Raw genomic sequence first — 23,572 nt, 5'->3', positions numbered from 1 at the left:
CGTTTTTATCATAATTTGGGTTTTAACATGGTAAACTTTCACTTAAATGCCTATAGAAATGTCCATATTCTGATCTGTTTAGTTTGGTACCTGTTTTAAACTATTTCAATCTTTCCATCAATATATGAAGCCTCTTCAAAAAATATGCATTAATTTCTAACTGGTAGTTGGAATTAAGAAATACTTTGTTCACATTACATATTACATATAGCTTATGGAAGAATTGGTTGTAACCAAGGTTCAAAGATGACAATTTTAATCAAAAAAGATGCTTCCATTTTGAGCTCAATTTTAAACAATACTGAAATAAAATGATCATGTGTTTCTTTCCTTCTACCATGTGGGTCCAGGTGAAGGAACAAAAATCTACCTAATATTCTACATTGTTACTCACAAGACTTTATTTTTATTTCATCAACTAACTGCAAGTAGATTTCTATTTTGCTAACAAGTGCTTGTTTTGCATATTGATGTTTGCACTCTGAGGCTAAATTTTAAATTTTGGTGCTCTGCTCCAAAGAGATGAAGGTAGGTATAGAGGTGGCCAGATGCATGTTTATTTAAAGTTGCTAAGAGCCTATATTTTATGTTTACTTTTGTATATGTCTGTGTATTTTTCCATGGGCATTTGTTCAAGAAAACATGCCAACATGTGTGAGTGGAGGTCACAGGACAACTTGCAGCTATCAATTCTCTCCTTTAACCATGTGAGTTTCAGGGATCAAATTAATGTCATCAGACCAGACTGTGAACACTTTTATCTTCTGATCGATGTTGCTGACAGCATTTTTGATTGGGTAAAGGAATTTGTGCTTTAAATTGAAGGCCCAGGCTATATATGTGGTCTCTGCTTACTAATTTATGCATGATTCCTTTACCTATCAATTTGAAGTATATTTATATGGAGTCATTTTAAAGAAACGTATATCTTTCTTCACAAACTCTTTGGGAATCCACATAATGTTACATGACTATATTTGAAACTAAAGGCACAAAGATCAAACAAAAACTTCGTCCAGACATAAAATTGTTAAGTATTGCTAAATACAATGAAATCAGAATTCAAAAGCCTGTTTCTTAGGTGGGAATCATTCTGATTAGTGAAGAATGATTATACTGATTAATTATTTTATAACCATAATGATCTTACGTTAATAAAATATCCTTCAAAGCTTTCTCCACAATGATAATCTTCCTAAGTCATTTATTGCCTTTCATATTTAAATTTTCACACACTTATTTTATTTAATGTGTCAGCATAGACCTTCCCAGAGTAACTTCTTAGAAATTAGATAAGCCTGGAATTATTGTACACCACAAACAAATTCAGTTGGATGGTGAAAAGTCAAACAAAAAGCAAAGTTCCGTTGGGTATTATGTCTTATAAAAAGATATGCTCTGGCTGCAAAGCCCTCCTCTGTGGCCTAGCAGGACTGCTCCTCCCTTGAGGGGTGGGGAGGTCAAAGAGCCTGCCATTGAGTTCATGTCAGAAATAGTCCCTGTTCCCCTTGCTATGGGAAGCCAATTGGTTACTGAACTACCACGGGCTACATCCCAGTAGAGGTTCTAGGTTATATCCATACATGGTGATAAAACAGGGTTAGATGAAAGGTGCAGAGGTCGTCCCCAATCAGTGGACTTGGAAAGGGGCAGGGAGGAGATGAGGGAGGGAGGGTTTTGGAGGGAATGAGGGAGCGGGATATAGCTGGGATACAGAGTTAATAAAATGTAACTAATAATAAAAAAATTAAAAAAAAAGATATACTCTAAGCAGATTTTTAAGTCTCAAAATTCAGTACTCTGTAAAGTATACCAACAAAAGTTCCCTAGTTCTAAAGAATAGTGTATTCTCTACCTTTTTAAAGAATAGGCATGGGTTGTCACTTGAGTTTTTAATCTTAGCCATTCTGAAAAGTGTAAGATGATATCTCAGGGTTGTTTTGAGTTGCATTTCCCTGATGACTAAGAACATTGAGCATTTCCTTTTTTGTTTTTTTTTAATTAAATTTTTATTTTTTATTAATTATTTTTATTTTTATCAGTTACAGTTTATTCACTTTGCATACCCCTGTACCTCCCTACTGCCTCCCCTGCAATTCCCACCCTCCCTCTTCCTCACCTGTGTCCATTCCCAAGCCCACTGATAGGGGAGGTCCTCTTTTCCTTCCTTCTGATCCTAGTCTATCAGGTCTCATCAGGAGTGACTACATTGTCTTCTTCTGTAGCCTGGTAAGGCTGCTCCCCCCTTGGCAGTAAGTGATCAAAGAGAAGGCCAATCACTTCATGTCAGAGACATTCTCTGTCCCCATCATTATGGAGGCCACTTGGACACTGAACTGCCATAGGCTACCTCCGTGCAGGGTTTCCAGGCTATCCCAAAGATCTCCCATGCTCAAGGCTTGGCAGGATTAACATACTAAAATGGTCATTTTACCAAAAGCAATGTACAGATTCAATGCAATTCCCATCAAATTACCACCACAATTCTTTACATACATTGAAAGAAAAATTCTCAACTTCATATGGAATAACAAGAAATACAGAATTGCTAAAACAATCCTCTATAATAAAAGATATTCTGGAAGCATCTCCATCCCTGATCTCAAACTGTACTATAGAGCAATAGTAATGAAAACTGCATGGTACTGGTATAGAAACAGAATGATAGATCAATGGTATCTGATAGAAGACCCAGAAGTACATCCACACACTTATGGACACCTGATTTTTGACAAAGATGCCAAAACCATACAATGGAAAAGAGACAGCATTGTCGTCAACAAATGGTGCTGGTCTAACTGGATGTCTACATGTAGAAGAATGCAAATAGATCCATACTTATCACCCTGCACAAAACTAAAGTCAAAGTGGATCAAAGACCTCAACATAAAACCAGACACACTAAACCTGTTTGAATCAATACTGGGAAAGACCCTAGAACTCATTGGCACAGGAGACAACTTCCTGAACGGAACACCAACAGCACAGGCTCTAAGAGCAACAATCAATAAATGGGACCTCATAAAACTGAAAAGCTTCTGTAAATTTTTATTTTTTATATTAATTACAGTTTATTTACTTTGTATTCCAGCTGTAGCCCCTCACTCATTGCATCACAATCCCACCCTCTCCCTCATCTCCTCCTGGCCACTCTCTAAGTCCACTGTTAGAGGAGGTTCTTCTCATATTCTATCTGACCCTAGCTTATCAGGTCTCATCAGGACAGGCTGCAATGTCTTCCTCTGTGGCCTAGCAAGGCTGCTCCTCCCTCTTGGGGGGGTGGTCAAAGAGCCCACCACTGAGTTCATGTCTGTAAGTGTTTCTCTGCCATTCGATATTCCTCTGCAGAGAATTCTCTGTTTAGCTCTGTACCCCATTTTATAATTGGTTTACTTGGTTTGTTGCTGTTTAATTTCTTGATTCTTTATACATTCTGGATATTAGCCCTCTGTCAGATATAAGGTTGGTGAAGATCCTTTCCCAATCTGTAGGCAGTTGTTTTGTTCTGACAACAGTGTCCTTTGGGAAACCCTCCCCCACTGCTGGTTGGAATGTAAACTTGTGCAACTACTTTGGAAATCAATCTGGTACTTTCTCAGTTGTGCTACCTCAAGATCCAGCTATACCACTCCTAGGCACTTATCCAAAAGATGTTCAATATACAACAAATGAATTTTCTCAACCATGTTCATAGGAGCTTTATTTGTAATAGCCAAAATCTGGAAACAACCCAGATGTCCCTCAGTTGAGGAATGGATACAGAAATTGTGGTACATTTACACAATGAACATATAATGTAGGATAAAGTTACTAAAATCTGTACACATAAAGAAACTAATTAAGAAGGAGGACTCTGGGTAAGATGCTCAGTCCTCATTCAGAAAGGCAAAGGGAAAGGACAACAGAAGAGGGAGAAAACAGGGAACAGGACAGAAGTCTACCATTCAGGCCCTCTAAAAGTCTCTACCCTGCAGGGTATCAAAGCAGATGCTAAGCCTTATAGCCAAACTTTGGGTAGAGTACAGGGAATCTTATGAAAGATTTGGGAAATAAAAAGACCTAGAAAAGACAGGAGCTCCACAAGGAGAGCAACATAACCAAAAACTCTGGGCACAGGAGTCTTTTCTGAGACTGCTACCCCAACCAAGGACCATTCTTGGAGATATCTTAGAACCCCTGCACAGTTGTATGTAGCCCATGACATTTCAGTGTTCAAGTGGGTTCCATATTAATGGGAACAGGAAATGTCTCTGACATGAACTGATTGAGGAGTGCAGCCTTACTAGGCCACAGAGGAAGACAATACAGCCACTTCTGATGGGATCTGATATACTGGGATCAGAATAAAGGGGAGGAAGATCTCCCCTATAAGTGTATTAGGGGAGGGTATGGGTGGAGAAGAAGAAGGGAGGGTGTGCTTTGGAGAGGAAGAAAAAAGGGATCTACAGGTGGGGTACAAAATTAATAAAGTATAATTAATTTAAAAAAGAAAAAAAACAATAGGCAAAGAATTTTGTTGAGGGGCTTGTTTGGAGAAAGATTGTGTTATATGAAAGAGCCTGTTTAGGGAAATCTTACAGTTTTATTAAATCTGTACATAATCCTTCCTTAGTAGAAAGATGAAAAATAGGTCCTGGTTACATACCCTATCTTTAAAAGTCATGCCTCCCACCTAATATGAATGCTAAATGAACATGGGGAACATTACCATAACTGCAACATTTCTACTCAGACAGTACTCTAATAGCAACAGTATCACTCCAACCTACCTAGCTCACAAGAACACAAAGAAGCAAAGTCCTTATGGCCAACTCTGGAAGTTCATGAGTATCCAAAGCTAGATCTGAAACCATGGCTTAACCTCAAATGTCAAACATTTTAGGCACTAAGTGCCATGGACAATGATTCATTCATATTTATAGCTATAAACATTGAAAAGAACACATATGCAATTTTGATTGAACAGATAAAAATGTCTGGAGCTCTGTACTGAAGATTTTTGAAATCACCATACACATACAAGACAGTTTATAATTTTCACAGAACTTGTACATCTAGAACCCTAGTAGATTTTTTCAAAGTTTAAAAACAAACAAACAAAAAAGTGAGTCAGGGATGACGGAGCTGAGATGTACTTAGCTTGGAGAATAGATGTAAGTCACTCAGTATGAGTAACTAACACAAGATTCAAGAACCGCTGCCTAGAATAGCTAAATAGCTATTCTAGCTAGATGGTAATGCTTCTCTCGGTTACTCTTCCCACTAGCTCAGTGGGAATACAGTTTAGTAAATCATATAACCTCCTTTATTCTTGAGTCTCTTGCAAATTTGTCTCACTAATAATGAAAATGAGAATCAAGTGATTCAAAAGTTCTCATGTATTACTCACTGTTCTTATACACTCTAGGAATACACAATACTTACCAATTGTTATTTACTCAAATCACCATCATTTCGGAATGTTTCACGCAAAAGTAAGACAAAAACAGTTCATTTCAACAACAGTTTAGGAAGCTTCTTATAAGTATATGATACAATATTGAATGTTAACTTTTGACACAGCAAACCACAAGTACTTTTTAAAATAGATTCCTTTCTCATGTAAACAAGCATGCTTTGGTAAAATAGTATATAGTTTCTAGTCTTGAGGCTTGCTTTACCATCCACCCATACATCTACCTATCCATGCTTTTGTCCATGAATCAAATACCTACTGGCTGCCTTATTTCTGGCAAGAAGTCCATGCTGCTCCCCAGGTCTTGCACTTTGCATCTTTTTCGGGAGCAGGCTGGTCTGACAATCTTATATTTCTCTTGAAACCTGGGAGACTAAGGTTCACATGACACTTTAAGGTAGCCCACAGTAGGAGAAGAGCATTCAGACTTTCATTCAAAGAACTTTAGATGTTAAGAGCATGCTTAGATCATATGGTGTGTGTGCTAAAAGTATAGTCAAATAATTATGCATTTTATTTTGGAGAAAATAACTAAAGGCAATGAAAAGCTCAATTGAAGGGCTTTGTGTATATATTGAGTATTAATTCTACCACTTTTCTTAAAATTGGAATTATATATTTTTAAACTTAATAATCAACATATTCACAGTACACAAAGCCAATCTGAGTCACCTGTACAATGACCACCTGAATAATTTTATTTTAAAGTTAACCACCTACTACTGCCCTCCTTTAATTTCCACATCACATGTCATGTTTATAAAGTTACCAACACCATTAGTTTGTATAAACTACTATGTATGTATCATCTGCTATAAACCCATTTATACATATGATTTTGTGCATGCATATGTACACATATATGTGTACATATGTGTGTTCCTACCAAATTTTTTAAAACATTATTGCCCTTCCTTGAAACAGTTTCATGTTGTCCATTCTGGCTTTAAACTCTTGATGTTGCTGCCTCCACTATCCAAGCAGTGGGAGTTGTTGGGGGACCACCACTAATCTTCAGCTGCCCATTTGTAAGTCAGCATAAACCATGGGAAATCCATCTTCAGATGTACCTGAGAAGTATGAAAGTCCAAAGCCTTCCAATGGTGAGACAAAAATAAAATCAACACCAATGCCCCATTTTATAACAGTCTAATGTCCTTGCACATGTACACAACCATGCATATATTTAAACATGTGCAGTTAACTATGCTGATTAAACACTTGGGTTGGTTTTCTGATTCACTATTCTAGAAATCTTATATTTCCCCAGTTAATGTTTCTCTGAATATTCATAATTTTAACATTTTGAGTATCATTTTAAATCCAAATTGATCTGTTGGTTAGGACAGCATGAAAAATGACATCTCTCAATAATAGTCTAGCAATGTAACCAATTCCTTTGTCATTGAAGGAAAGACATAGAAATAAGGTTTGTATTGAGAACAGTAAAATGTGTATGGTTTGATAATGTGACCAAATGATTCCTATAGACACAGTCAGTGCCAAACTCCCTAAAAGATTATTGTTAAACACATTGTGCATAGGAGGAAATAGACTGTAAGAACTTGAGATGCTTGCCGAAAGCAAGATACTAAAAGAAGTAAATTGAAGTTAATATGGCTCTGACTCTTGTCAAAGCCAGAATTCCTCCTTTATGAGAATTGTATAAGTGCAAAGATTCTTTGACATAACTACAGGCTTTCTTCAGGATATCTAAAACATTGGTCAGCTATTTCCAATTTTTCTAGGGAGAGGATCTAGGCAACTTATTACCATCTTAAACAGTTCTAAGACTCTGTAAGTTTATGAGGGACCATATCTTCTTCAACTGCTATGTAGAGTTTAATGATGCTCAATACTTCCCTTGAAACATACTAGATCTACTTTCATCCTAAATCTACTTCCTAGCCTGCATGCATCTTTTGCTCATATGGGCTCCACTGTCACTGAAACCCTGATAATTTTCCTTGTTTTGTTATCATGTGTGTATGCGCGCGTGCGTGTGTGTGTGTGTGTGTGTGTGTGTGTGTGTGTGTGTGTGTGTGTGTGTGTATTTGTCTGTGTCCATGTTTGGTATGACTTTTGGTGACATAATTCTTCTCTGTGAAAGTCAAAGGAGTCTCTAAACAATCAAAAGCCCAGATTAAGAAAATCTTGTGTGCTTACTTGGTCTGCCTTCTCCCCTAGTTGAGCTGCCTTGTCAGGCCTCAGCAAGCAAAAATATACTTAGTCTTGCTGCGACTTAAGGTAACAGTTTGAGTTGGTACACATGGCAGACTTTCCCTTCTCTGGAGGGAGAAATGGGGGGGTAGGAAGATGTGAGACTGGGACTGGGAGGAGAGGAGGGAGAGAATTGGGATCAGGCTGTAAAGTAGTCAAGTAAGTAAATAAATACAAAATAAATACAATGTTATGCATGTGTTAGTCTTATATTTTTACCTTGTTATCACATTTTCACATACCTATTTTCTTAGGATTATTGTCTAATTATGGTGAAAATCATAAGATTCATTCAGTTATTCAGCATTTGTTTAATGAGAATTTACTATGTAACATTCATTGTAACTGGAACTGAAAAAAATTGATTATGTTTTCTAAGATTTTGGAGCCTTCACAAACATGAAGCATATATATATATGCTCAATTTTAATAACTGGATTAACTGTTACAGGAATTTTCTTTTGTTCTTCATAGTAGCCAAAACCTGTCTAGCGGTATATTGCTTTAATCTTTAGGAATACTGATTTTCTTGGAAATATGAATGCTTGTTCAGAATTTCAGTGCTTATTATGTATATAAACTAGTTTCAATTTAGTGCATATATGTAAAGAAATAATCATCTGCTGAGTTGTAACTCAAATCAGATGTCACAGAAATGATACTCAGAGGTTAGAGATAAGCCTCCTCTACAGAATAGAAGTGATAAAGCTTATAGTTTAATGAAATTCAAACGTGGGCTTTGGACATTTGGGTTGGCAAGTGACAGGGAAAATGATGAAATTCTACTTTTATAAGAATTAGACTACGAGAGCATTCAGGGATGTTCTAAGAGAATTATACATAGATCTGTCAAATGCATGAGCAGTAGGCCTCCCATTTGCCATCAAGAATGTTTCAGTAGTGCAGGAAGTCATATCCTCAGCTAGGAGCTCAGTTTATTTATCTGAAAAGTCATTATTTCATTGGTTTTTAATTCTTCAAGATCTTGTTTAAATGCTGCATAAATGAATAATTAAAAGGACACACATTGAAAAGAAATAAGACTCCTTTATAAGCATGTTCTCAAGACATCTTTATCCATTTAAAATATAAGGGTAATTATAATGTTCATTGCTGAGAAAGTTAACACTAATTATTGGAATAACTAATAGTATATAAATTAAATGGGATGCAAAACCTGAACTGCAAAATAGCAGTAAAAACAGTATAGTTATTTCTAGCTCTAGTACCATGCCCTCTTCATAAAGATGTAATTTTAGATACCTATTAGTTAAACCTTATTAACTTGCACCATTTTGACTTTACTTTGGACTGTCATTAAAAATAACACCAATCTTTCCTTAATAGTGAACAAGTATGGTCTTTGGTTGTGTATATACATGTTTTATGTGTATATGATTATATGGTTTATATTTATCTACCTATGTAAATCACATTATGAATCTTATTGAAATGAAAACTCATTAAAAAGATCCATAATTTTCAGCAATTTATTCCCAGTGTAATATTTCTTTTAATGTTTCAAAGTATTACTATGTAAGGCATAAAAATATTATCATAGGTTTTGATGAACTCTGTTTCAGCTCTTTTTAAAATTTATTTTTTTTTTAAATATAGTTTATCCACCTTGTATCCCAGCTGTAACCTTCTTGCTCATCCTCTCCCAATCCCACCATCTCTCCCTCATCTTCTCCCATGCTCCTCTCCACATCCCCTTCCTACCTACCCTGGCCTATCAGGTCTCATCATGACTGGCTGCATTGTCTTCCTCTGTGGCCTTGTTAAGGTTGGTCCTCCATTAGGGGAGGTAATTAAAGAGCCAGCTACTGAGTTCATGTCAGAGACAGTCCCTGTTCCCATTACTAGGGAACCCACTTGTAGACTGACCTGCCATGGGCTACACCTGTGCATGGGTTCTATGTTATCTCCATGCATGGTTCTTGGTTGAGTATCAGTCTCAGAAAATTCCCCTGAGCCCAGATTTTTTGGTTCTGGTGCTCTCCTTGTGGGTCTCCTGTCCCCTCCAGGTCTTTCTATCTCCCCTTTCTTTCATAAGATTCCCTGCACTCTACCCAAAGTTTGCCTATATGTCTCAGCATCAACTTTGATACCTTTCTGGGTAGAGTCTTTCACAAGTACTCTATGGTAGGCTTCTGTCCTGTTCCATGTTTTTTCCCTCTTCTGATGTTCACCTTGTTTACCTTTCTGTTTCAGCTCTTACTGCCTCCCCCCCCCACTTTGTGTGCATGTGTGTATGTGTGTGTGTGTAAGGCATTTGCCTTAGTCTTTATCATGTTGCACTTTAAAGGGAAATTTGAACATAAGCTCAAAAACACATAGGAGCTAGCTATGATTTTCTTTACATACTCAAATGGCAGAAAAGTGTCACTCAAAATACAGATGTGTGATGTTTTCTTAATACCACTAGGCTAATTTTCTCTCAAGAATATGCCAAACAAAAAACTAACATTATCATTATTCTTGAAGCAAGTGTTTTGAGACCAAGGTTCTACCTGTGCCCTATAAAACCTTTCCAGAATAAGTAACATACAGAATAAAAGCATGAGCATGTGTTGTTAATAAGCCAGTAAATTTGTACAGTCCTTTCTGTATCAATATCCTCTCGTTTCATGAATAGAATCATTATTATCACCAGTCTTGTCACCACTACTCAGGCCTTACTAAAGAAAAAATGATGACACAATTTTCTAGACATACTACATTTTCAAACTCTGTGTATTAATGAAATATGAACTATTTATTAAAGTGTAGACTTTTTTTTCTTTTAACTAACTGCCTTGATTTGAAAGTACAGAACCCATAGATTTGATTGCATAATTAGGTGCCATAAAAGGCTTTAGTACACTTTATTCATTCTGCATCCCCCCATAAGCCCCTCCCTCCTTCCCTCCCAATCCCACCCTCCCTCCTCCCTCTACTTGCATGCCACTCCCCAAGTCCACTAATAGGGGAGGTTCTCCTCTCCTTTCTGATCTTAGTCTGTCAGTTCACATCAAAAGTGGCTGCATTGTCCTCTACTATGGCCTGGCAAGGCTGCTCCCCCCCTGAGGGAGGTGATCAAAGAGCAGGCCAATCAGATTATGACAGAGGCAGTCCCTCTTCACATTACTATGTAACCCAATTGGACTCTGAACTGCCCTGGGCTACATCTGTGCAGGGGTTCTGGGTTATCTCCATTAATAGTCCTTGGTTGGAGTATGAGTCTCTGGGAAGTTCCCTGTGTTCAAATTTTCTTGTTCTGTTGCTCTCCTTGTGGAGACCCTGTCCTCTCCAGCTCTTACTATTTCCCAGTTCTTACCTAAAATTCCATTCACTCTGCCCAACAGTTGCCCATCAGGCTCAGCATCTGCTTTGATAGTCTGAAGGGCAGAGGCTTTCAGAGGCCCTCTGTGGTAGGTTCCTAGGTTGTTTCCTGTTTTCTTCTTCTTCTGATGTCCATCCTCTTTGCCTTTCCGGATGGGGATTGGACATTTTAGTTAGAAAAATTAAAAAAAAAGTCTTAAAAACTAAAAAAAAAAAATAATAATAGAAGGAAAGGATCTATGCAAAGATATTCAGTCATTATAAAGTCTACCAATTTAAAGATGATAACAGTATTAATTTTCTTTGGAGAAAGTTGTGAGAGTATATGTACTCTTGCATGTGTAACAAATGTTTCTGAGAACTATAGACTTACATGCCTTTAATTATGCGTATGTCCAGCAATTTAACAACTTTATTTTGGTTGATCATCTCTTCTTTGTTATTTGTGTTTTTCATAGTGCATATAATTATCTAAGTAGTTAAATTATTAAAAATATCAAATATTTAAAAAAAGGCTTTAGTAAAACCTTCTACCTGGCCTCTTGGTTCCCCACTCTAAAAAAGTGACAGTCTCAGCTTCCAAAGTCTCCAGGCTTATAATGATCAAAAGTATATAGGTATTAAAAATAGAATTTTAACAGCTACACTCAAATGGATTAGAAAACTTAAGCAAGCACATTATATTAATTTCCCTATATGAGAAAATCACAATTATAACCAACAAAATATGGACTCCAAGAATTTTTACACTTAATTCTATTCTTTTGTCCAGATTCTACTACCAAAAATTCATTGAACTTAGCTGAAACTCAATGACTATATATACAAACTATATTAAGCAATATTTGAGATAACGATGTGTACAGTCAGGCGAAACAATCCTGACTAACTCAACCAAATTCTAAGAATATAATTTCTCTCTCAGTTTTTCATCAGGTAGGCTGAGGCAGAGTACAATGTCACTCAGATGATTCATTTTAAGCCTGTACCTCTTACAGACGTATTTGGTTTAAAGGAGAGAAAGACAAGAAAAATAATAACAAAACCACAACTATCACTAAAACTGAAAGCCTTCATTTCAATGACTTTTTTAAGAAATGTCCAGCATAATTCCTGGTGTTTGGAAACTACTATAAAATTCTTCTTTAATGTATTCTTAGATTCTTGGTTTGAAAGTATTTTATTGAGTATTTTTGAAACAATGTTCATAAGTGAGATTGGTCTAAATTTCTCTTTCTTTGTAGAGTCTTTGTGAGGTTTATGTAACAATGTGACTGTGGCCTCATAGAATGAGGTTGGTAATGTTCCCTTCTGTTTCAGTTTTGTGGACTAGTATGAAGAGTATTGGGTGTTAGCACTGAAACCATTTGGCCCTGGGTTTTCTTTTTTCTTTTCTTTTTTTTTTTTTTTTTTTTTTTTTGTATGGGAGTAATGGGAGACTATTGACGACAGGTTCTATTTCCTTAGGGGATATAGGACTATTTAATTTATTTACCTAATATTGATTTAGCTTTGGTAAATGGAATCTATCCATTAAGTTGTTCATTTCATTTACATTTTCAAATTTTGTTGCATATAGACTTCTGAAGTATACTGAACCTTATTCAAAGGAAACACACTGGCTGCTCAGTTTCCAAGTGGGTTCCCTAGTATGTGGTACAGGGGTTGTCTCTGACATGAGCTCAGTGGCTGGCTCTTTGATAACCTCCCCCTGGGGAGTACAGCTTTGCCAGGCCACAGAGGAAGATGATGCACCAGCCTTGATAACACCTGATAAGCTAGGTTCAGATAGAAGGTGAGGAGATCCTCCTCTGTCAGGAGACTAGAGAAAGGGAATGGTGGAGAAGATGGAGGGTGGGTGGGACTTGGAGGAGATGAGGGAGGGGACTGCAGTGTGGATACAAAGTGAATACAATGTAATAAATAAATATATAAATAAAATTAAATTTTACAAAAATTCTTCTGAGATGAGTTATTAGTTTCTCAGTGGCAAATCAAAAAGTTTATTTGAAGGAAACAAATCCTAAATGGATGCATAAAAATAATCATTATGCACATAGTTTTACACAAGAAGCACCATGTAGCTATTAATGTAACAACAAGAAAACTTATGACATCCTGATGGCATGATGATAAAAGAGATAAAAAGAAAAACGTACCTACTTTGTGAAGATCTGAGAGAAAAGGAATCTTAGGTAATAGTACTACTGCCTACTGCTTGTCTAACCGCAACATAATTTTATGTGCCTCTTCTAGCTTGTTCTTAAAAGCCTGTCTAATTAGCAACTTAATCAAATTGAATCAGCCTTAAAAGTCTATCTCAGAAATGGTCTGACAGAAATGGTCTTAGCAGCCTTTTCAGGCTTCTGATCTCCTTCTTCCAATTTTCCTGTCAATTCCTTCTTAACAGGACTTTTCACAACTATCCCTGAGGAACCTTTAATCTGATACCTATAATTGGATTAATTTTTCCCCTTTATTACTAAGAACTGACAGAGTACTCTTGATTTTTTTCAGCTATTTTCCCTCAGAACGCCTCAAAAATTGCTTTGTATCATGAGTTTCCAACATCATCAGGACTACTTTTAACTTGCTCTGAGCTTGAATCAAGAAATTGTTGCATCCTATTTCAAGACCTACCATAAAAGTTATTTTAATACCTTAGATACCCTTAGACAACATTTATGCTTCCACAGAAATCTATATACCCACTTTTCCAACTTTATTATGATTTTTCCATTTTGTTTCTATATTTCTTTACTTTAACTATCAGCAGAGAGATGTTGTCAAGTTTCTATATTTTAGTATAGTACCAGATACAATAATTGCTTAATAAAGGTTTATTTTTTAATGGTTGGAAAAACAATAAAATGGTAAAGGAAATATAGGGTTTTATACAGTCATTTAAAGAATCTTTCTACCACTTCACATGATTCATGGTATAAGGGTCTAATGAAACACTTGCAATATGTCACTATGCTTTATTTTGCCATATAATATTCAAAAGACTATTTTATTCTACACATATTCAAGATATAGTGTGGACCCTAAAAAGTCCCTACCTTTAGATCATTTTACCTATCAACCTTGACTGAGAAGAAACTTAGATTCTTCTACCTTACCAGGAGTTGGGAGGCTACATTTATCCCAATAAATAAGTATAGGAACACAAAGACCATCTGGATGGAGCAATATTCAGTAAAACATTTTGTTTAACTTCTCGGGCTTGTTTTCATGGAAATAATATTGGGACTTCTCAGAAAAAAATAAACTTCTAGTAAACTTATATGAAGTCCTAGATGAATATAGGAAATCCTGATATACAGAAAGATCAAATAACAGTTTTACTTTCAAGACAATGCCTTTTCTTCTTTTTTATTATTATTTTTATGTTTTCGTATTACAGTTTATTTACTTTGTATCCCAGCGGTAGCACCCTCCCTCATTCCCTACTAGTCCCATCCTCCCTCCCTCATCTCCTCCCTGACCCTCTCTAAGTCCATATATAGGGAAGGTCTACTTCCCCTTCCATCTGACCCTAGCTTATCAGGTTTCACCAGGACTGGCTGCAATATCCTCCTCTGTAGCCTAGCTAGGCTGTTCCTCCCACGGAGGTAGTGGGGAGGTCAAAGAGCTAGCTATAGAGTTCATGCCAGAGACAGCCCCTGTTCCCCTTACTAAGGAGACCACTTGGATACTGCGCTGCCATGGGCTACATCCAAGTAGGGGTTCTAGGTTATATCCATTCACGGTCTCTGGTTGGAGAATCAGTATCAGACAAGGCCCTGTGCCCAGATATATTTGGTCCGTGTGGAGCTCCTGTACTCTCCAGGTCTTACTAACTCTCTCTCCTTTCATATAATTTCCTGTACTCTGCCCAAAGTTTGGCCATGAGTCTCAGCATATGCTTTGATACCATGCTATGTAGAGTCTTTCAGAGGCCCTCTATGCTAGGCTCCTATCCTGCTTCTCATTTGCTCCTACTTCTAATGTCCATCCTATTTGTGTGAACCCTCTGTAGAGGATTATAGAATGACAAAAAAAAAAAAAAAGAAAGAAAACTTAAAGAAATGTTCAATGTCCTTAGTCATCAGGGAGAAGAGAAGCAAATCAAAATGATCCTGAGATTTCACCTCACACCCATCAGAATGGCTAAGATCAAAAACTCAATTAACAACACATGCTGGAGAGGTTGTGGAGAAAGGGGAACCCTCTTGCATTGCTGGTGGGAATGTAAACGTGTTCAACCACTTTGGAAATCAATCTGGTGCTATCTCAGACAATTAGGAAAAGTGCTTCCTCGAGATCCAGCTATACCACTCCTAGGCATATATCCAAAAGATGCTCAAGTGCACAACAAGGACATTTTTTCAACCATGTTTGTAGCAGCTTTATTTGTAATAGCCAGAACCTGGAAACAACCCAGAAGTCCCTCAATGGAGGAATGGGTACAGAAAAAAAAAAGATACATTTACACAATGGAATACTACTCAGCAATTAAAAACATGGAAATCACGAACTTTGCAGGCAAATGTTGGGACCTAGAAAAGATCATCCTGAGTGAGCTATCCCAGAAGCAGAAAGACACACATGGTATATACTCACTTATAAGTGGATAATAGACCTATAAGATAGGATAAACATACTAAAGTATGTACACCTAAAGAAGCTAAACAAGAAGGAGGACTCAGGGTAAGAAGATCAATCCTTACACAGCTCTAGAAATCATTATTCATATAGCATCCCATCAGAACAGTGATCCCCTGAAACTATACTAATACTAACCCTGGCAGCTAATACAAAGCTTTTCAATGAATTGGTAACACTTTTGAAATCCCATTATGACCTCCATTTGAAGCAGTGAGTTCCCATGATATCTTTATTTCATAGGAAGCTAGGTCTTTATGCAGTCCATTTCAGATGTCTAAGATAATTTTTTCCATCAACACATGCATTACTCAATGCCTAAGTTCAACTGCCCTTCATCCTCAAAGCCTTAACTAGGAAGATCCTTTTTTCCTATGTCTTTTTCATTCTATACCACCTAAGAAGCCTAAGTATTCTTACTGACACAGGTATTTGATGAAATAAATAGTTCAACACTTTTCGGAATTCCTTTGTACAGTGAGACTCAACTGTTTACTACTATAAAACTCAACTGTTTTTTACTATAAAAAAGTCAGGGACTTTACCTATTCCTTGCTAAGTGCATTTATTACCTACATATGCCAAACAGTTTGTGAAATTAATGTAATTGAGGAGCTCCACAACTTTAGAGAAATATTATCCCCTCAAATTGCTTGTTGCCATGTCCAAATTTTACTAGTCTTTCATTTGCACCTAAGGTGTATCTTAATAATGTTTGAATTTCAGTCACAAAAGTCTTGGTTGTTAACTTTGCTGTTTGGTTATCTCACCAAAGTGGTAAAACTCAGAAACCCTATGCACACACACACACACACAAAGTCCTCTAACAAGTTATGTCATGTGTTATGTGTTACTCATTTAGGAATATGGCAAAAGCCCAGTTTCTTAACACATTTGTAAATGAAAAAAATATGACTATAAACTGTAATACCATCAGGAAAACTGTTCCTTAGGTATGTTTAACTCCAGAGTTGAAACAGAAACACAGCAAGGGAATTTTAAGTTAAGCTGATTTCAGTTCATTATATCTATGCTCTATATGTGCTAACAAAAAGTTATTTTTATAAAAGCAACCAATGTATATACATGAGTATACGATCTAATAAATGCCATCAAAGGAATAGCAATTGGCACCTAGATTCCATGTGCTGAATGGTCAAGTGTGTTGACCTAGACATCTGTGTGATTTTAGTCAAGTGACCCTTAGTTGCTTTAAAAATTGGTTTCTTCATAAGTGAAAAGTGAATAATGATAATTTAAGAACCTGTTAGGACTAGGTCAAGATGAGACATTGTATTATAAGTAATAGGTTTTGTTATTGAAATTTATATTATAATTGCAATCAGACCATATTCCATTTTTAAAACAATGGTTAAAGATTATTTGCTTTCACAGTAATTACAAATTCTAAACACATTTGCAGGACCCATAAAAATTTAATAACTCATTTCTAGAGCCTTCTGTATATACTGTTTGAGTGGAATCAATATGGTTATCTATCTGCTGATTTTTCTTATTCTTTATTATAGAATGAAGGCCATCCTTTTCTTATGGCTGTCTTAAAAAGCACTGAACTAATCAATATATCCAGTGATAACAGGATGATTTGGAACACACATAACAAAGGCTTATCACTTTACTGTATACTGAACCTGCCAAAATATTTTTTTATAATATGAAAATAGATGTTCTCTGTCCTACATCTTTTTATTGAATGGTAGCAAAAGGATTAGAAGGCTATTTGATGATTCCATAGATTAATGATTTTGGATGAAACATGCAACTGCTATAAAAAGTTAAAATATAGTAATACTCTAGGCTTAGTTTCACATCATACCGCAAATATACACAGTATGCTCACATTTACCAAGTATCAATAACTCCTAGATTGGTAAAAGGGATTTGTGAAGTGATACATGCCCTCTTTTTGTCCTCATGTGGATAATCCTGGAAACTGGGAAAAGACTGGCTAAACTTATTTTTCAAACCAGATGGAGTTAGGCTTACCTGGCAAGGAAAATTACATCTTTAGTGAACTACAGATGAGGCAGTTTCACCAAGGAACCAGCCTAATCTCTTGTGACAAGAGAATCAGTAGATACCACATGCCAGGATAACTCATTGAAACCATGCTTTGCAAGTATACCACATACTCCGTCATGAAAATATTTGCTTTCAATTGTCTCATGAAGAATGACAAAACTGAATAAATTGTGATGTTTTAAGCCACATTTTACTCACATTTGTATAATGCACTTGAAATTGTATTACAGAATGAGGATAAAAAAATTCTTTTGACTTATTTCCAATCACAAAACATATTAGAAATGACAACAGATTTGAAAACCAAGAGTGATGTATGGAAAGCAAATGTTCTTTTAGCTTTGAGAAATGGAATGCTAATATGGTTGACAATTTTTTCAGGATGCTGATGGCTACAATTACTCATTTATAACCACAGAAAATAAAATAATACATGTGAAGAAAAAAAAGGGGACTTGAAAAAAAAAGAAAGAGAAAAATCAGGAAACCAAAATTGTGTTAATGCCAGTGTTTCTATGTATCACTGTTTGATTAGTTTTAATGGAAAAATAAAGGGAGTAATGAAATAAATGAATGGCAGACAAACATATTAGAATAAGCATTCTGGCTTTATCTTGGCAAGAGCTGTGACACATCTCACAGAGGAATAGTTGCAGTTTAGAAAAGAATAAATGTGACGTTCTTTCTTGTAAGGTGTAGAGACCAAACCCGGGTTACCCAGAACACACCCCTGGAATTGTTAGGGAAATTGGCTGTTTATAAAATACATCTTAAATTAAAATAGATTTACATTACTTTCCCCTTCTGTTTCCCCCTCCAACCACTCCCACGCCCTTCATTCTCAAATTGGTAACCTCTTTCTCACTGATTGTTATGGCTATGTAATTCTCTATGTTTGTATGTAAATGTACAAATATATAAGTACAAGCTACTGTGTTTAGTTTTGTTGGTAGTGTATAAACTGTCTCGGGGATGACCACGTTATGTTGAACAACCAATACAGGGGGTCATTTAAACTTTTTAGAGTTGCTCAATTACCCATCAAGTCAGATAAACCGAAGTATCTAGTGTAAAATCATATTCTGACTAACTGCCAAACTGCCTATACATTCAAGATAAATAATACTATCATATGTTGTTGTTGTTTTTAGCCATATCTCACTTTGGCCCCTACAAATATCTTGCTATAGACAAACAGGTTTATCTTTAGAATATTCTTAAAATTTTTTTTATTATCTTCCAGTTTTGTATTTGCCATTCTTTCTATATATTAATAATATGCATATATATGACCTGCTATCCAGATTTATCATTCAAGACAAAGTTCAAAATTTATCTCAATCATTCTCTGTGAAACTTTGCCTAGGTATACCTATTACCAATGTCTTATACACATGTCCAACTATTTTAGGAATGGTGTCAGCCCATTCACCTCAAAACAGCTTTCATAACTGAAATATAGCAATAGTAAATGACACTCCCGCACTCCTCACATCAGGCTATACTTTACTATCCTTTTTGGGTATTCTGTTGGACCTACTTCATTTAGCTTCAGAGCAAACACTAAAATTGGGTGAAATATGAAAAGACGTGTTTGAGGAAATGACTGTGAATTCCAGTAAGAATGTACCAGTTAGAATAATTCACCCAAAACACAGAAAAGCAACCACAGATGCATGAATGCAAACCATGTTTTCTACATATCTATGCACATGTTAATGTTGAAAGCTGGGATACAGAGTTAATAAAATGTAACTAATAAAAAATATATAAAAAATACTTCATCTACTTCTCAACTGGGGATAAAAAACAATTTCATTTATAAGAAACACAATTTGCAAACAAATTTCAGTTTCCACTAGATATAAATAAAGCTTTTACTGTTTTCAGATGCAGTTTCTAGAAAATTCTTCTATGCTCAACCACATAGTACATTACTCTTCTTGAAATGTTAATAAATTTTAACATAGTATTTTTATTATTTGCTTAAATGGTATGACCCAATTAGATAGCTAACATTTTGCCATAAAGCTGGTTGGACTTTTTTTTACTGTAGGATAGAAAATATGAGAAGGAAAGTTTTCAATAATGAAAATAAACATTTACTCAAATAAGTATAGACTTAAGTGAACACACACAATGTTTTACAAATAATTTTAACTTCTGAATATGTGAAGACTATCATATCCGATTATTTATATGTTTGAGCTTGAGTGGTATCTGTGTTCTGGTTATTTAGTTTAATTTGCCCGTCCAAACCAAGATAGCAAAACTTCACTAACAAATGTCAGCTTCCTGTCAGTAGAGCCACGGTAAGAATCTCAAATGCTTAGAGAAGTAATGAAATTGCTCTGCGCATAAGCGTTTAGGGTAATAATTCAAAGTAATACTTCTACCCATCAAAAATAACTGTACTGACTAGGAACAGAACTTAGTACCTGACAGTTTTAACACCATTGAGTTGAATTCTAATACTAAGTGCTTTTTAAAAGTCCATCAAGATTTAATAGAGTGAATTTACAGACTTGGTCAGAGTTTTAGCCACGTAAATTTCATTAGGTTCAAAGTTCCATAATACTCCACCCTGTCTAAATCGATGCCCACATTCCAATCTACAGCCTTCTACGCTCTCTGTTGGACTCTCTAATGTCTCAATTTCTTCCCTCCCAGTTTTGGTTTTCACATTGCTCCTCAAATATTTCTTATCTCTTGGATGTAGGGCCTTAAGCTTCCTATTTGAAATCCTTTGAGACCTCTATTTTAAAATAAACATTCTCTGCACTGATCTTCTATCATGACTTTATTACACCTGACCTATTTTCTACCCAACGTTCTATCAGAGTCAATTTGAACCATCACTAAGGCTATATGCCAAAATCTGCTCCTTGGATAATCATACCCAGAGATGATGACAGCACACTCAGAAAATGTACCTCTCATCGGTGTGTTGGAGCACTGAGAAAAAAGCATGAAGTAATTTCTGAATCTGGGTCAGCTATTTTGTAAATGTATAAGAGCAAAGTTTACAGTAGAATGGATCTCACTGGATGGATAACCTGTCACTCTGTTAATGAGTTATAGAACAACCTAACAGACTAATTTATGGAGGAGTGCTACTTGCAGGTCAATCCTGAGTGATGCTGCTGCATTTAAAGAGAGAACTATAGTAGGTATTACGACAAGGGAAGGTTCAAAGGATATTCCAATTTCCTATTACTATCCTCTTCTTTCAAAGTATATTGATATTTAGGTTTTTTTTAATTAAAATCCGGTGTTAAGACATGCAGTAGAAATTAAGACTAAGATTCCTTGATGAATACATAAAAATAGAACAGAGTAACAAATAAGCATGTATATATAGTAGAGCTGAGGATGAATTTTCTACCAAAAACTTCCCTTTGTTCTAGAAAGAAATAGTAATCAAAAGTGTAGAGAGACTTAGATATGGAACTAAGAACATTGTACATTTTTCTGAAAATAATAACAATGTATTGAAGAATCAAAAGAAAAGCCTGACCTGTATAAAGAGAAAATAGTTTTAAAGAGAAATGAGAGAGGAAGAAGGGATACAGTTTGAAAGGGTAACATCATCCACAGAAAAAGGCATTTAGTAGCAGGGCATAGAGAAGTAGAGACAGATCAATAAGCTATTTAGGAACAAACAAACATGACAAGGCTTCATGTGTTAATAATTCAAAAGCAAATTAACCTCAAAATGAGACAATATGAAGACATAGGTCCACAAAATACAACCATCAGCCCTACATCTCTTTTTCTTTGTGTTTGTATCATTCACCAAAGTCCACCAAGAATGAACTAAAAAAGAAAAGCTAAAAGTCTTATTGGGATGATACTTCAGCAATTTAGACAGCACTGACTCACAATGTCTAACATTTCAGACTGTTGACCTATATTTCCTGTTGATTAAGAATGCTCATGTGTTTTCTTTCTCTCTTTTTTTTTTTCAAATTTCTAGTTACCAGTTATAGAAATCTAACCCAAAGGCAGTGGCTTTATTGAAACCATGTGATTAACTGGCTACAAGCAGCTGTTTACATGAGGGTTATCTTAAGGGCAGCCTCATATATGTCCTCCATTCAGGATCCATAAGGCCTGACATAATCATTACCTATTTGTTTATGAGAGGCTATAGTCCCACTGGACTTCTCATTTACAGATAATGGTTCTTGATTTAGACAAGCTGTTTAGTCATTTTAAACACAGCAGGACTTAGTTGGACCTTCTGTCTTTCACTTATACAGAAAGGATGAACAGTTCTTCATTTACTGCAGAAAGCAGAACCAAAAGGAAAACTGGAGACTATGGAAGAGAATATTAATCCCTTACCAAATACTATCCTAATAAACACACTCAGGCACTAACAAAGTGTTTCAAATGCCTTGTCATGTTAGTTACTGAGTATGCTGTTGTGTTCTTGTACTTGGAACACTTGGGAAGTAGAGGTGGAAGGAGGAGTTTGAGGTTATTCTTTCTTATCTTGTGTATTAGATACCAGCCTGGGCTATATGAGGTCTTTTTCAAAGAAAAACTTTTACTGCATTCATTCTAGGAAATGCTTTGATTTTGTATATAAATTCAAGACAAAATAATTTTCTGAAATCATTTTATAACTACCATTTTTCATTCCTCTATTCAACCAGTTACTTAATCATTACAAATTATGGAGACTTAATGCTACCTGCAGTTTGTTACTCATTTATGTCCACAAGTTACCAGAGATCAAGAAACTAACTCACCCCAAAGACATTCATGTACACAGCTCAGTAAGATAAATTAGTTGCTTATGAATAGTTGATAACAGAGAAGAGAAAACCCAACTGAAATAAAGGAAAACTTTAAAAATTACTTACTTCACTTGTTTGCAGGATTGTGAACTTTGGCAGTTTGGCCTTTGAACTGGCTGCACTGGGTTTCCCATCTAACAGTGATCCAAAGGAGAGGTTTCCAAAGCTGTTCTCAAATTCAATAGAAGGCTTAAGTGTTGGAGAGATATCAGATGCCTGGTCCTGCCCATCCATGGGCCTTACATACGCAGTTGGCTTTTGTTGTCCCATGCTTGTTTTGCAGTAAAGACCTGGTGGGAAGGTTGGAACTGAGAGGCCACTGCTGGGAGCTAATAAAGATGAGGCAACTAGGGGAGACCCAGGAGCTTGCACTGTAAATTCAGATTCTTCTCGTGAACTGGACTGAAAGATTTCTTTGAAAGAATCTTCTCCACCAGAATTGGGGTTATTATCTTCCTTTGCAGATGGGTTAGATTTTTCAACTGTACCAATTTGTGGTTGCTCTGCTGGATAGACAAAAAAGTCTTCTAGTCGTGTTTGATGCAGGTCTTGTGTGGATGTCTGTATCTTGTTTGGTTGAATAGTGGTCTGGCTTGTTTGTCCAGGGCTAGTGTTGTTATTATCTCTTGGCCACTCAGATTTCGATTTTCTGTTACTGTGTATTAGAGTGGAATTCAATATCACGACTGAAGGTGGAAGCATTGGTGCTGAGGAGTGGGTATTCTCTTGGTGAGAAGGGATCATTCGATTCTTTTGTTCTGGATAAAAACTTGCTTCACTTTTGTTGATGGGAGTCTGGGGCACAGAATTCTTTGGAATGCCCACCAGATGATTCTGACCAGAATGGTTAGTTAGAAGATCCTTCATTTCATCATAGCTTCCAAGAGTGTTCTGGACTTTGTTGGCAAGGGCATCCCCTTTGTTAGTCTAAAGTAACAAAAAGATGGGGGTGGGAGGAGAGAAGATGAATAGGTGTCTGATTCTTAACATTGTCACTTCAAATATATGACTTATATAGACTAGTAGACAGAGTTCTTTAAAACTGTCATACTGTCATATAAGTTCATACTTTAAGTCC

At 36.1% G+C, this 23,572-nt stretch overlaps 1 protein-coding gene across 2 annotated transcripts in view; it reads right to left on the bottom strand.

Moving 5' to 3' along the window:
* Positions 1–23,572, bottom strand: part of Aff2 (ALF transcription elongation factor 2) — a 793,967-nt gene that overhangs the window by 541,735 nt on the left and 228,660 nt on the right. For both annotated transcript variants that reach the window (XM_060375629.1, XM_060375630.1), the window contains exon 3: positions 22,561–23,421. In XM_060375629.1, the coding sequence (XP_060231612.1) occupies positions 22,561–23,421 (861 nt within the window). The remainder of the gene's footprint in view (positions 1–22,560; positions 23,422–23,572) is intronic.

This window comes from Meriones unguiculatus, chromosome X (assembly GCF_030254825.1).
Source record: "Meriones unguiculatus strain TT.TT164.6M chromosome X, Bangor_MerUng_6.1, whole genome shotgun sequence".
Taxonomy (NCBI): Eukaryota; Metazoa; Chordata; class Mammalia; order Rodentia; family Muridae; genus Meriones; species Meriones unguiculatus.
This window is presented reverse-complemented; position numbering and strand designations above follow the sequence as displayed.